A 15,255-nucleotide genomic window follows, 5' to 3' on the forward strand; every position below is an offset into this window, starting at 1 on the left:
AAATTAAATTAACTTAAATGCTGGCAGGAGGGAAGGCCTGGACATAAAGCCATGTTTTTAGTTGGATTTTGAATGTACCCAGCGTAGGGGCCGCGCGAATCTCAGGAGGGAGATTGTTCCAGAGGCGAGGAGCCACCGCCGAGAAGGCCCGGTTTCGAGTCTTTTCCCTCCGGGCCTCCCTCGGCGTGAGGCTCCTCAGCCTCACCTCCTGGCTCGCGCGGGTGATCCGGGTAGATCTTGGTGGGAGAAGGCGTTCCGCCAAATATCGAGGTCCCAAACCGTTTAGGGCCTTATAAGTGAGCATTAAAACTTTGAATTCGATACGCAAACGAATGGGCAGCCAATGCAATCTGGCCAGTATAGGAGTAATATGATGGCATTTCCTCCCTCCCGTAAGGAGTCTGGCCGCTGCGTTCTGCACCATCTGAAGTTTCCGTATCAACCTCAAAGGCAGCCCCACGTAGAGCGCGTTGCAGTGGTCTAATCTTGAGATTACGAGCGTGTGCACCAAGGTAGTGAGAGCCCCCGTGTCGAGGTAGGGCCGCAGCCGGGCAATCCGCCAAAGATGGAAAAAGGCGGAGCGGACAACCGACGCCACCTGTGTTTCCATGGTGAGCACCGGGTCCAGGTGTATGCCCAAGCTGCGGACCCCACTCGCCGGAGCCAGGGCCGCTCCCCCAAACGAGAGAGAGCCACCCAAGCCACCAACCACGGGGCCCCCCGCCCTCAGAACTTCCGTCTTGTCCGGGTTCAGCCTCAGACCATTCTCCTGCATCCATTCCAGTACAGTCCCCAGGCAGCGCTGAAGGGACAGGACGGCATCACCTGCGGTTGGAAAAAAGGAGATGTAGAGCTGAGTGTCATCAGCATACTGGTGACACATCGCTCCACACCCCCTGATGACCCCAGCTAGCGGCCGCATATAGATGTTAAACAGCATTGGGGAGATAATCGAACCCTGCGGGACCCCACAGTTGGAGCTCCACGGGACCGAGACACTCTCCCCAAGCTGGACTCTCTGGGGACAGTCCTCCAAGAAGGAGCGGAGCCAGGCTAACGCCAAGCCACCGATTCCCAGCTCGGAGAGCCTCCCCAGGAGGATACCGTGGTCGACGGTATCAAAGGCCGCCGAAATATCAAGGAGGACCAACAGAGACATTTTGCCCCTGTCAGCCTCCCTCAGCAGGTCATTGTACAGGGCGACCAATCTTTCTCTGTACCGTGACGCAGCCTGAAGCCCAACTGGAATGGATCCAGGGCATCTGTTTCATCCAGGAGTGCCTGAAGCTGATCTGCCACCACCCTCTCCACCACTTTGCTCATGAAAGAAACATTGGCGACGGGCCTATAATTGCCAATTTCGTCCACCGCCAAATTAGGTTTCTTTCTTATGGGCCTAATGAGTGTCTCCTTGAGGGCAGGTGGAAACCTGCCCTCAAGGAAAGACCCATTTATTATTGCAGTGGCCCATTCCGTTGTTTTCGGCCTGGCTGCTTTGATTAGCCAGGCCGGGCAAGGGTCCAAGGAGGAGGTGGTGGCCCGACAGCGGTCAAGCACCCTGGCTACAGAATCGGGCGTTACCGGCTGAAAGGAGTCGAAAATGACCGGGCAAGACGGAGCGCTGGACATCTCAGCTCGACTCGCTGCGTTCAAAAAAGGAGAGAGCTCCCGGCGGATGGCCTCCACTTTAGATTTAAAAAATCCTGCAAATTGATCCGGTGAAAGACTAGGGGGAGGCCCATCTCCCGGACCAACTCCGGATAGGTCGTGCACTATGCGGAAAAGCTCCGCCTGCTGGTTGGATGCTTCGCTTATCCGGTTAGCGAAGAATGATCTACATGCAGCCTTCACCTTGTTCAGGTAAAGGTTAGTTGCGACCTTAACAGCTATCCAGTTATAATCCGTCGGATTCTTCCTCCATCTGCGCTCTAGCCTTCTCCTTATTCCCTTCATCGCTCGAAGCTCCTGGTTGAACCTGGGGGCCGGGCGAGTTCTGCGCCAGAGAGGGCGTTTGGGTGCGATCGTGTCTGTGGCCCTGGTGGCAGCAGTGGACCAGCTGTCAACCAGGGCATCGACAGGAGCGCCAGCCAGGTCAGCTGTAATCCCTCTCATGGCATCCTGGAATCCATCCGGGTCCAGTAGCCTTCGAGGGCGGACCATAGAAATAGGTCCCTGCTCCCTGCGAGGGGGGAGAGCCATTGAGAGGTTACATTTTACCAGATGGTGATCTGTCCATGACAGGGGGACTGACACAAGGTCAGTCACCCCCAGACCACACTCGCTCCAATTGGTGGAAAAAACCAGGTCCAGTGTATGGCCACCCACGTGGGTGGGGCCGATGACATGTTGGGACATGTTCAAGGAAGCCATGGTTTCCAGGAACTCAAGAGCTGGCCCGGTAACCTCTGCCTCTGCATGCATGTTGAAATCACCCAAGACCAAAAGCCTCGGGGATCCCAACAATGCCGCAGAGACAAAGTCGGCCAGCTCCGGAAGGGAAGTGGCTGGGCCGCAGGGGGCACGGTAGCCCAGCAAAATCCCAGTTCCATCCCTGGCCCCTATTGACACGTGGAGTGCCTCTAGACCCGGCCTTACCACCGAGGAGCGCCTGGTAACCTCCAAGCTGGATTTGTAAACAATGGCAACTCCCCCCCCCCCCGTCCTTCCAGTCTACCCTGGTGCTGGACATCATAACCGGGCGGGCAGATGAGAGCCAGGGGAGGGCCACCCTCCCCGTTGAGCCACGTCTAGGTTATGCATGCCAGGTCTGCATCCTCCTCCAGGATAAGATCTTGAATCACCTGGGACTTGTTGGATACAGACCTGGCATTCAACAGCACCAGGGTTAGAGTGGAAGGCTGGCTGAACTGGCTACCTCGATATTGAGGGTTGGTTACAGCCTCAGAACAGTGAACAGCCTTCAGACATCTGTTCACTGTTCTACTGACACGAGCAGAGACTGGACCCCTGCCATATTGCCCTCTACCCATAACCACCGGGATGTTAGAAGACCCCTCGCTGGGCAAGCAGGCCTCCCACTCCATGCCAGACTAAACAAAAAAGAAAAGGAAAAAGAAAGAAAAAAGAAAAAATATATATAGTAAAAATAAAAATAAAAGCAAGCACTAAATAATATAATAACTTAACAAAATACACACAATACGTTATAACAGGAAATCATGAACATAATACAGAATAAATTAATTTAAATTAAAAATATAACAAAATAACAAAAGCATTCCCCCCCCCATCTAGTCCAAGTCCGTCCTCTACCACCTTGCAGCCTTATCCTTCCGAGATGTGCTGGTCTTGATGTTCTTAATGGTGTTAACAAATTTTCACAGGTTGTTTGTGTTGATGTTAGACCCGAAAAAAGTGCCAGAGTGAGGGTGTTACTCACGAGTTGCGTCAGAGTAAAAAGGACAGGCAGCGTCGGAAGCAGCAAGGTCCAAGTAAAAAGATAGTTAGTCCCTGTTTTCCCCTTTTCCCTTCCTTGAGAGGATGGCCAGGAGTTTTTACAGTTAATCCAGGAAGGGTAGGGTGGGCAGTCCGAGGCTGAGGAAGAAGCTGTCCGCAGGGAGCCCAACATGGTGACCGCCCAGCAAGTTAGCTCTCTCTTAAATCGACAGGATCTTCCTTTCGCCACCTCACCGCAGACAGACCGCCTCTCCACCACAGCAACCCGGGACGGAGCGAAGATGATCAGGGGAGGGCAGGCGCCAAGCTGCCAGAAGCCGGTTTTCCTCCTCCAGGAAGGGCTCCTTGTTTAGCCGAGCCAGCGAGCCTATTCCCCGGCACAGCAGGCGCCAAGCTGCCAGAAGCCGGTTTTTCTCCTCCAGGAAGGGCTCCTTGTTTAGCCGAGCCAGCAAGCCCGTTCCCCGGCACAGCTCCCAGGCGATTGTAGGACCCAGTTTCGCCGGAGCACGAAAGCGCCCGAACGCCACCTCGCGCGGGCAGCGGGGCTCCCGAGCATTCAAGCTCCGCAGAAGCCGGGAGGCTCAGATCGAGCTTCAACCCGGTCTCCGCAATTGAGCTCTGGCCCCAGCCCCGCGATCCCGCACTCGATCTGGCAGCCAGCAATCGGAGGGCGAGGAGAGGGAGAGGGAGCAGGAGAGGGGGGGAAAAAGAAAAGGAAAAAAAGAGAAAAGAAAAAATAAAGAGCACAAGAGGCGAACAGGCGCGGCGGAGATACGCGCTAGCCGTCCGCTACCGGCGCCATCTTGAGGCATAGATCATCACCATTGAGAATAACTGCCCTAGAAATTCTCTCCAACTTCTCTTCTTCTAGACCCCTAAATGGGGATCATCTAGATCTGAACTGGAATGCTTTGAGGCCCAGCTAGACCTAGCTTTTCTCAAGTTTCCTGTTCCACTCCGTAAATTGAATTGTCAGTTGGTGGTAATTCTAAAAAAATCTGCCTCTTTTATTTCTATTTCTCATATTGATGCTATATTGGTCCTAGGAAGTTATTTTCCTGCCTTTTTGTTAGAAAGAAATAATCTCAGTCCTACCCATTTAAGAAAGAAAACAAATGTTTGCACTTGCCAAAAGGGTGAATAAAATAATTACTTTCTCTAGCCTTTACCTTAATTTTAATCTTTGCATTTAGCGGACCACTTTTAGCTACAAAGTGAAGAAGCAAGGTAGGTTATATCGGTGTAAAGACCTCAGTTGCTTAAAAACTAACAGTCATCACAGGTGCGTTGTCTCCTGCTATCACGTGAATAACATAGAAATACACGTGTTTTTATCTCTGCTTTCAGTGTATGTGAAAATGGTCAGTCCTCTGGAATGCTTAATGAAACTCACAGTGCTGGCTCTGAGATGAAAAGATTGAGACATCCAGAGATGGGTATGATTTCCAAAAAAAAAAAAAGCTCCATTCCTAGAGGGGGAAATTACTTTTTGTAGTACTCCCTTTTAAATGTTGATTTTATTGTTCAGGAGATGCCCTTGAGTCCACCATCCCAGGACCACTGCTACCTGCACGACCTCCTGTGAGAGAAAACTTGAAACGTGGCTCAGTTCTGAATAGAACTCCCTCTGACTACGACCTGCTTGTACACCCTCCAGGTTATATATTCTTTCTCTTTTTTGGGGGGGGGGAGAAGAGAATAAAATGATATATACAACATATGTATCTTGGAATACCTCATTATATTTGTTAGGCCGTGCAGTGGTACTTGGTTCTTGTCATTTGCAGATCTTAATACTTTTTGTACTTGCTTTTCAATGCTCTCTTAACACAGTGAAGGGGTCTGTGTTCTCAGAGAAGCTGTTATCAGTGTTATCTGTAGGTCAGACTTGTAACAAGTCCATATTCTAGGAGCATCACTCCTGGTGAAATTGTCAAAGCTAAGACCCCAGACTTAAATACATTCCTCCTCTTCAGGAATTAGTAGTCATACCAGCAGAAGTGATTGTTCAAGTGGTAATTGACATGAAGATAGTTCTGAAAGGAAGCTGCTGAGTGGCAGCAATATTGGAAGGTGACACTGGTGAAGGAATTTGCACAGAGAACAACTCTTGCAAACTCTTGTTCATGTTGCAGAAAAGGTTGCAATGTTAAACCACTTCTAAATATTTTATACCATAAAAACCTACTAATGAGACAGTTGAAAGTGAAACAAGAAATCAGGGTCAAAAATAAGAATCCTAGCTGAGAAGCACCCGATCAGCTACTGAAGAAAGCAAATGATAACTATGACAAACACTGTCACCAATTATTTGTTTTGGTTAGTCAAAAGGAAATTTTGTTGCTGATGGACACAAAGTCAAAAGGAAAGTCTGAGAAATGGAATGTTTAAATGTTGCAATTTGTTTGTGTGAATGAAATATAGTGTATGGGAAATTACATTTTCTAACAGAGTGTTCTACTCTGAAAATGACAGACCCAGGCAAAATGGTATAGCTTTGATAGAGAGGCAGGTCAGTAAGTTCCTTTGAATTGGAAGAATTGCCACGTGTTACTTACTACTTTTGGAAGAAAAGAGCTCTGCTGCATGTGCAGTTCTACATACAGTTCTTTCTGTCAGCTTCAGTTTTGTGTATATATTTGTATATGAAATGAGACCATTACTACTTCTAGTAGGTTCAAAGAGCTTACTGTACTAAAATCACAAAAATATAACAAGTGCTACATCGGCAAATTTACTATGCTGAAATAAGTTGAACTCAAACCATGCTCTTTAGCTCAGCTATAACCAGAATAGTGGCCTTGGGAATTCTAATTATGCTTCCTTTCATTGGTGTTTGTTGGACTTTTGCTTCATAATCTGTAAATAAGTGTTTACGGGTAGTAAGACAGTGTGTTACATGCAATTCATATGAATACATGTACCAACTTAGGGTGGTGGGTGGGTATTGATGGTCTTTCTGAAGTGTTCTTCTTTTAAACAGACACCTACTATATGCACACTTTTGTGCGCAGTTCTTTGTATCTCAGTTTCTGTCTTCGTAATATGTATATTTAAGTATATAGAGGGGTATAACTATAAAGGCATTTAGTTACATGTGTATATTGATAATTGTGTGTACATTTAGATTACAGCCTTTGAAGCTTAGCTATAAATATACATTTGACTTGTACAACCCAAGAAGAAACGTCTGGAAACTATAAAATAGATTGAGTATAGTAAAAGGTCTTTCACAGCATGTTTGAAACCTTGGATGATACATAATAGAAATGAAGCTTGTGCTATTCCTGGTGGCACTGACCTGCTATATAATCCTCTGAAAGAATAACCTATCTACAGAGATGGAGAGAAAGCAATCTTTATCATTATATACAATTTATACAGTTACTCAAGATTTGTTTATGTGATTGATTCCTTTTAAATACAGGTAAAGATGTGTTGAACAACCAGCCCCCCTCACTTCCTCCTCCTCCTCCTCCACCACCACCACCACCTGCACGCCACAGCCTTATTGAGCAGACAAAACCACTTGCTGCAGGAAGCAGACCTCTGTCTGGGCATGAATTGTACCTTCCTCCTGCTGGTAAGTGTTAAAAAGAAACACATTTAACACAAACAGCATTGTATTTGTAGGATTACATCTTAAAGATATAGTACTTAACTAATATAGAAGGATATAAAAATCTTAATTGTTTACTTGTAGTAAAGTAGTCTCATTAAATAGTATACCCATTATTTAGATATTGTGAGATATTTAGATATTGTGAGATATTGTTCACTGTTTAATGTTCGTTAAAATGTGGAATGGTTTGACTAGTGTTTTAGTATGCTTAGTATGCTTTAGTATCAATGAGATAATCCAGCTGCAAGGTTACCCAAGCATTCATGCATTTTCTTCCAAGATTAACAGCTCTTGCAGTACTGAAGCAAGGTGGGAATGAAGAAAGACTTTCTAGATCAGGGGCTTTCCAGGTCAGGCAACCTTTGACACTCCAGGTGTTTTGGACAACAGTTCCCCAAATCCCTAGCCTGTATTGTCAGTGATAAAGAACTCTGGAGGTTGTAGTTGAAAACATCTAGAGTGCCAGATGTTCACTATCTCTGTTCTGAGCAATGCCCTGCTGCAGTTCTGGAACATTTACCTTTTCCTACTGTTTATATTATTAAGTGGAGGGGTGGTAAAATACTGCAAATCTTTCAGCATTGTTGGAGAAGACTATATACTCAACATATGGAGAGCTATGCAAAGGGCAGCTGACTGTTCATGCATAACATGGACTTAAGAAAGGACAAGTTGGGTTTTTCCCCAGAAACTTGCCAAATGAGTTGCTAAAGCAATTATAGTAACTTACCATTTTGCCAATATATCTCTTCCTGACACCCCTATAAGACATTCCACTAGGGCTATGGCCACTATGACTGCATTTTAACAAATAGTGTCTTTACCTGCCACATTGACTTCCATGCAGCACTAAATCAAGACATCAGAGTATCCTTTCTACTGTGTTTATGTGTCTGCTAGGGCAATTTGTGCCAGTCATAATCACACTGGCCGTCACCCATCAGTGTGAATACATAGAGACCATAATGATGAAGAACACATTGCTTCTTGTAACATTTGTTCTTCTGTACATTCACAAAACCCATTGTGCTCTCTTGTGTGGTACCTGTGACTACGTAACGGTGGCCTCAGTGTGATCCAAAACTTATAGACTGAGCAAAAATGAATTGGACCATGTGCTATCGAGGAGGAAGAACCAATAATCAGAAGTTCTCAGTCTTGAGGAGTCCAAAAGGATGCAAACTGATCAATGTGAATGCATGGAAGACCACTCAAAGAAATGTTACAAGTAGCAACCGGCTTTTCTTTGGTGTCCTTTCAATTCTTTTGTTACTGTGACATTCTCTTATGAACACAAATTGCTTTTTTTCTATTTTATAGAACTTTTCTTTGATCCTGTAAATGGTTTAGTTCCTTTACCTCCTGTTCGAAGATTAACTGGTGAAAATATGAAATCCCATAGAACATCCCAAGATTATGACCAACTTCCGTCTTGTTCTAGTAAGCAAAACATCATATGTCTAATTTTGTGAAAGTATACCTCCTTCTTTGTGGTCTCTGATTCACACACGTGGATTTTGCAGCTGCTCTTAACACCACACACAACCCTTCAGAGCTGAATATCCTTAAGAGAGAAAAAAACCTTCCCCACGCTAGTATGCAAGCTCCAGGTGCTGCTAATAGTCTTCTGTCTGTTCCTCAAGCTGCCCACATGAGAACAGTCCAGAACCTTATTCTGTTTTCCCCTTTCTAAAAAAGTGTAAATAGACTTGTGGAATTAATTATGCCTCTGACCTGTTTCATCATGCCCCCAAAAGAACAAACTGGTATTTGTAAACTTTCAAAGAGCAACTGCAGTTAAAAAGTCATGGTTGATGTTGCTGTCGAATATAGTGTTCTGTGAAACTAACAATGTAGCCCCCGCCCCCTCGCTTGTCCCCCTGACTGACTGTGTTTTTATAGGTGGCAGCGGAGCAGGTGGTGACAGTCCAGACAAAGGGGACACAAAACGTCTAGCTGGGCTAAAGTCAAAACCCAAATCCAAAAGAAACCGGTCCCTTCCACTTTATTCCTGCCGTGGAACCAGGCCTTAAGTAGTTCTACTGAAATCAGTAGTGTTTGAGGGCTAAGTTTGATTAATTTGATAAGATCCATATACAGTATGTAATCAAAATGATCTTATACTTCCCAGACTAATATTCACATCAGCACACAATTATCCTTTTGATTACAGCAATTTTTCAGTTCAGTTCTTGGCTCAAAAATATGTGTATATTTGTGTACATTAAAGAAAATTGAAATCTAAATGTTTTAGGGAAGATATATAGGCAGATCATTGCATTCTCATGTCAAGATCATTTTTTAAATATGGACTGATGAAGGAGTTGGACAGAATAAATGTACCATTAAACAAACAGGAAGCCAGTATAGAGAAGATTATCTATGATTTGTCCATATGTAACCTTTGTGGATTAAAATATAGCCTGATATCATTGTCATAATTCATTTACAAATTTTATAGTAAATTGGCAACAATATAATTCAGCTCGGTGCTGAGATTCAGAAAGTCAGGTACCCTCATTCACTAACATTTCTTTCAATCCATGATAGTGTCTTTTTATGTTATTTCACAATTCGGTAAGTCTAATATGAAAAAAAGTGTCAGAAAAAGTATCTTTTTAAAAAATAAAAATAACCCCCCCCCTCAAAAAAATGTAAATTTATTGCAAATACTTCTCAAATATCTAACAGATTATGCTGGTTAGTAAAATTTCTGAAAGGAAACATTGGCTTTGAAATAACTAGGAATATCTTTTTCCTCCTTTTCATTACAATACTGAGGCATTATTTTAATTTTCTTTTTTTCTTTTCTTTTAGATGGTTCACAAGCTCCAGCCAGACCTCCTAAACCACTTCCTCGTAGGACTGCTCCAGAAGTACACCATAGGAGGGCACATAATTCTGACTCCCCTATAGAAAATGTTGATGCAAAAATTGCAAAACTTATGGGGGAAGGCTATTCATTTGAAGAAGTCAAGCGGGCACTTGAAATAGCTCAGAATAACCTTGATGTAGCACGGAGTATTCTAAGAGAATTTGCTTGCTTCCCTCCATCAATTTCCCCACGTCTCAATCTATAGCAGTATGGAACATCTGCATCAAGCCAAATTTCCATAATGTGTACGTGAATTTGAAATATTGTGCAAGTATGAGACAAGATTCAAGGAAGATACTGTTCTCTAGGTATCTTTGAAGATTTGCCACAGTTTTCAGAAGAAAATAACTGCTCAGTGCAAAATATGTGGATTGTATTTTTGCTAGCCATACTTTTTTGAATCAGGGTTGAACTGAGAAATAATTTAAAGAAGTTTACTTCTCATGAACTTTTAATCTGTGAAATGCTTTTATCATGTTTACAAGGTGGTGAGTGACCATTTTCAAGCTGATAGCCCTCCTATGTTCTTCTTATTCACACTTTCTGTGCTTGTCTAGTGTTTCCATGTTTTTGTACTGACCTTTCTCATTGAATACGTTGTGAATGTTCCATCTTTATTTCTCAGAAAAAATTTCTTCGCATTTCAGGATCAAGCAAATGAAAAGAAATGTGGCCTTCATTACTATGTTCCCCCATTCTGATATACTTTTGCTATTTAGAGAAAGAAATGAATGTGTAATACAATTTTGTCTTTAGTTTGTCTTTTTAAAGGTATCTTGACCTTGGCATTAGGCAGCTTTTCTTCAGCATGCAGCCGTTAATCTTCAAGATCTAGATGGCTTCAGTAATAAAAGTGCACAATACTAAATTGTATGGCAGTGTCCCAGAAATGTAAATTATTTCTGGAACATACGCAGAGAATCAAAATATATGCATTTAAAATTATCCCTTCTTCGATGATGAACTTGATGAAGGGTGCCCACATTCATGCTGTGAATATTGTAAGGCATGCCAGATACTGTAGATCCATCATGCAGAGTTATATTAGCAGGGTCAGGTAAATTACAGTCCTGTCTTTTGCAAAGTGGAACACAGTTAATTTCCTGTGTGGATTATTATAATTCATTACTGTTTTGGAGACAGAAGAACTTTGCATTGAGTTTTAATATTACTACAGCACCATTTTTGCAAAACTCATGAAATTTACTTTACTCCCTTAAATGTGTGTTCAGTGCCCTAATCAATAGATGCCATCATATCTTCATTCTTGGAAATAACTTGTGTCTTATTGCCTAGCATTCATAGTGGTATTCCACACTGGTACATTTCAAAGCACAAACCAAATCAAGACCTCTAACTTATTAAGTGAATTCTTAATAAATTCCAGAAGAAGTTCAGATGTGTTTTTATTCCCCTCTTTTCCCTCCACCCCCCAAAAAACATTCAAATCTCCCCATTCCCTTTCACATATGGTCATTGAAACTGTAGACCTTAAGACTGGTTTGTATCTAAAGTTTGCCCAGTGAGATATGTTTTTGATCACTTTCTTTCAGAGTGTGAAACACAACCATAACTCTTAAGACCACTTTGTGGAATATACACTTACCAAAGGGCTTGAGGCTTGTAGTTCTCTGTATTTGATTTATTATATTCCATGCAATGGCTGTTTAAGAACATATCGGCACCACACAGCTGTGGCAGTTTGACTTCAGTTTAAATTTTATAGCTTCATCCTGTGATATCCTGGGACTGTTAGTTAGAATTCACTGCTGTAGCTCAGGGGAGTGTACCAGCACACTCTAGAGGAGAATTCTAAGGAACTCACCAAGCGACATATTGCAGAATTAGGTACTTATGATTTAAAGTAACAGCCAGTTCCTGGAGGACAAAATTAAGGGACAGAAATGACATATCTATGCAGTAGTATTTATAGAGTTCAGTCTTACCTTCTGGGAAGATATCTTCTCTTATGACACAATACTGCATCAATTTAATTTGAAGCTCCTAAGTATGGTAAATGTTTAATAGATTTACTTTGAAACTGATGTTTGTATCATTCCCTAAAGAACAAGAATGGGAAATTGTGTGGTCTGCCAGATGCTCTGGTATGGCAGCTCTCCTCTCTTCTAGCCAGCATAGCAAATAGTAAGGGCTGATACAATTCACCAACTGAAGGGCCACAAATCCCCAATCCATATGCCCACAAAAGTTGATTCAGAAGATAATTCTATTTGATATGTTCCATAAAGACTTGTGTACCCAGAAGAGCATCTTTGAAAACTGTGTGGTTTTAATCACCCTTTGATGTACAATCCTTGTTGACATACTATTAAATAAGCGTAATTCATGTACAAAATATTTAAGTTAACTTTCACAGCAGATTTAAAGCTATTTATTGTAGCAAGGAAAAAAGTTCTTGCTATAGAATAAAATCTACTGAAATGGAGAAAACATCCTTTCCCTTGGTTTTAAAATATTAGAAGCACAGCAAATGTCAGCTATTCTAAACATCAGAAAGTGAGGACAAAGCCAACTGTATTATTCTGTCTTAATGGAGTGATTTCTTGAATGATTATAGTGTAGAATGTCATGCAAAAAATCTACCAGAATATGCCAGTAGACCTGTGATTTACTACTCTGAATCTAACAGGAATCCAGGGGTCATCTGATAAAATCATCCTTGAACAGATTGCAATACAGTGGGGTCTTGACTTGAGAACTTAATCCGTATTGGAAGGCGGTTCTCAAGTCAAAAAGTTCTCAAGTCAAATCTGCATTTCCCATAGGAATGCATTGAGAACCATTTGATCCGTATCTGCTCTTTTCCGTCCATAGAAACTAATGGGAAGCTGCTATTCCGCCTTCAACCACTAGAGGGGGATATTTTGTTTATTTTTTTCTTAGGTCAAGAAAGGTTCAGGGAAGGCAGGGAAAATACAGTCCAGGCAGTACAGTACCAGGCAGTCCGAAGACTGTCTCCCAATCCACTCTCCAAACGCTGGGAGGAGTGAGGAAGCAGACAGGCACCCTTTTCACTGGCCAACAGTTAACTGAAAGTTCAAATTTTGCACTTTCCCTGCCTCCCACGTGGTTTTTTTTCAGTTCTTAACTCAAATCTAAGTACTTAAGTCAAGTCAATATTTTCCTATGAGAGCGGTTCTTAAGTCAAAATGTTCTTAACTCAAGCCGTTCTTAAGTCAAGACCCCACTGTAGCAATATGTCCCACTGTGGCTTCAGCATTTTAAAAGTCATCCTGTGGATGTCAAAAGTTATGTTAGAGTGGTCCTGAGAGGAATATGTATGATGAATAAGGCCAAGTAAAATTGACCACGCATCAGATTGCTTTCTGTACAAAACCTAGGTTTAAGAATAAAAGACAAAAACCTCTGCATTTCCATGGAAAAGGGGCTTATCACTTAAATGTTCCCCGTTGTATTAGAACGGTCAGTAGTTTATTTTTTAAATGAAGCAATTTCAATTTAGTAGAATACTTAAACTTTCTATATTAGACCTGGTTTTCAGCATATTGTCAGCAGTGATGGTGCATTCCTTAGTGCTAAACTGTTCCAGAATTGCTAAATGAGATGGTGGAGCATATCAGTAATATGGATAGTCTTTCAACAATATGAAATGCAAAAAAAAAGTTTAACATCTATTAATATTAATGAGCTGCCATTTTAGCAGCTTGATCTGTGTCCTTAAATAGCCACTAGTCAAATGCTAGTTTGATGATACCCCAAGCATATGTCTGAGGAATTTTCATAATGTGAATTTATTTTGTACCAGAAACATACTTCTATTTTTGTTTCTCATTTCCCAGCTTGAAGCGTTACTTTGCACTGACTGGAAAATGTTTTAATTTGTGTCTTAAAGCTTGACAGATTTGGAAGCAGACAAATGTGTTTTAAATCAGGTACTGCCTGTGGACCTGGAACATAGTGCTTCTAGGACTGCTTTCTTGAAAGGACTGCAATAGTTTTCATTTTTGAAGGTTTATCTTCTAAATAACTATTTTATCTGAAAATGCCTTTTATAAACTTGTCTAATGTGGCAAACATAGTGGTGTGATCAATTTATATTTTATTCAGCATTCTTTTTCAATTCTGATTATGTAAACTCAAGTTACTTTTATCTGTTCTTGAAAGGTGTTTTATAAAAATTAATGTTAACAGAACAATCCATTTTTCGTTGGGAGTTTTTAATGTCTGGTTTCACACAAACCTTGCATACTATATTATGACTACTAATCTCACATTTAATCTGTAGGTGGAATAGATGTTATTTGTAAGGTGTTCTCAATATGGAGGTAGTGATCCTTGGCTGCAATAATCCTTCAGAAACCTTTGTTCATTCAAAATGGGGCTTAGTCGCAAATGTCTACAGATCATCGATATACATTTTTGTTAACATACGTCTCCCTATAGTAGGATCCTAGGAGCCCCAGGGATTGAAATATACCCCCATTTCCCACAACAGTCCCCCTTAAAGCCTCAAGAAAAACCCTTTGGTTTTTTTCAGCGGCACTTTTGCCATTTTGAGGGTCCCCAGCAACATGAGCTTCAAAAGGTTATGTAGAAATGGAACACTCACCAGCAAAAGGATTTTAAAAAAAAAGTTTTTTTATGTGATACATTTTTTTGTGGTAGATGGGCCATGGGAACATCTGAGATCTTGTAGTGTGTGTATGCAACCCTTCGGGCTCGGGAGGTTTCCTGTCCTTCATCTGAATTATTCTGGATAACCAGTTTCATTGACTCTTGGTCATATTTGATAATTGTTTTAACTTCTGTAAGTCTAGTTAAGTGCAACACACATGTAATAATTGTCTTCTTATTGGTGAGAGTTATTCTAAGCACACTCAAGGGCTGAACATACACAAAGAGATTCCCTCTCCCTACACCTTTGCCATGACAGAACACTGTGCCAAACCCTGATTTACTTTTAAAGATTGTATTAATTTCAAATGAGGTTTCCTTATTTATTTATTTATTTTTTATTTTATTAGAGTTATACCCCGCCCATATAGACAAATAGTCTACTCTGGTTGGCATTACAAAATTTAAAAACAATAGAACCAATGAACATGCAAAAATCCAAGATATAAAAATGTAAATATTAAGATACAGTAGGTGGGAAAGCCTGCCTGAATAGCCATGTCTTAAGTTTACTTCTAAAGACACCCAGAGAGGGAGCCAGGCGGATCTCTATGGGCAAGCTGTTCCAGAGGTGAGAGGCCACTTCTGAGAAGGCCCAGTTCCTCGTTCTTTCCTTCCAGGCCTCCCTCGGTATTAGGCCCCTCAATTGTCCAGCCTGGCTAGAACGAGTGTCTGGCAGAACTGG

At 42.1% G+C, this 15,255-nt stretch overlaps 1 protein-coding gene across 7 annotated transcripts in view; it reads left to right on the plus strand.

Moving 5' to 3' along the window:
* Nucleotides 1–11,371, plus strand: part of CBLB (Cbl proto-oncogene B) — a 94,193-nt gene extending 82,822 nt beyond the window's left edge. For all 7 annotated transcript variants that reach the window (XM_072993897.2, XM_020809848.3, XM_078389911.1 and 4 more), the window contains 5 exons: nucleotides 4,765–4,853; nucleotides 4,946–5,074; nucleotides 6,845–7,000; nucleotides 8,360–8,479; nucleotides 9,857–11,371. In XM_072993897.2, the coding sequence (XP_072849998.2) occupies nucleotides 4,765–4,853; nucleotides 4,946–5,074; nucleotides 6,845–7,000; nucleotides 8,360–8,479; nucleotides 9,857–10,119 (757 nt within the window). In that variant the 3' untranslated portion in view covers nucleotides 10,120–11,371. The remainder of the gene's footprint in view (nucleotides 1–4,764; nucleotides 4,854–4,945; nucleotides 5,075–6,844; nucleotides 7,001–8,359; nucleotides 8,480–9,856) is intronic.
* Nucleotides 11,372–15,255: the final 3,884 nt, after the last annotated feature.

The sequence above is a fragment of the Pogona vitticeps genome, chromosome 3, assembly GCF_051106095.1.
Source record: "Pogona vitticeps strain Pit_001003342236 chromosome 3, PviZW2.1, whole genome shotgun sequence".
Classification (NCBI taxonomy): Eukaryota; Metazoa; Chordata; class Lepidosauria; order Squamata; family Agamidae; genus Pogona; species Pogona vitticeps.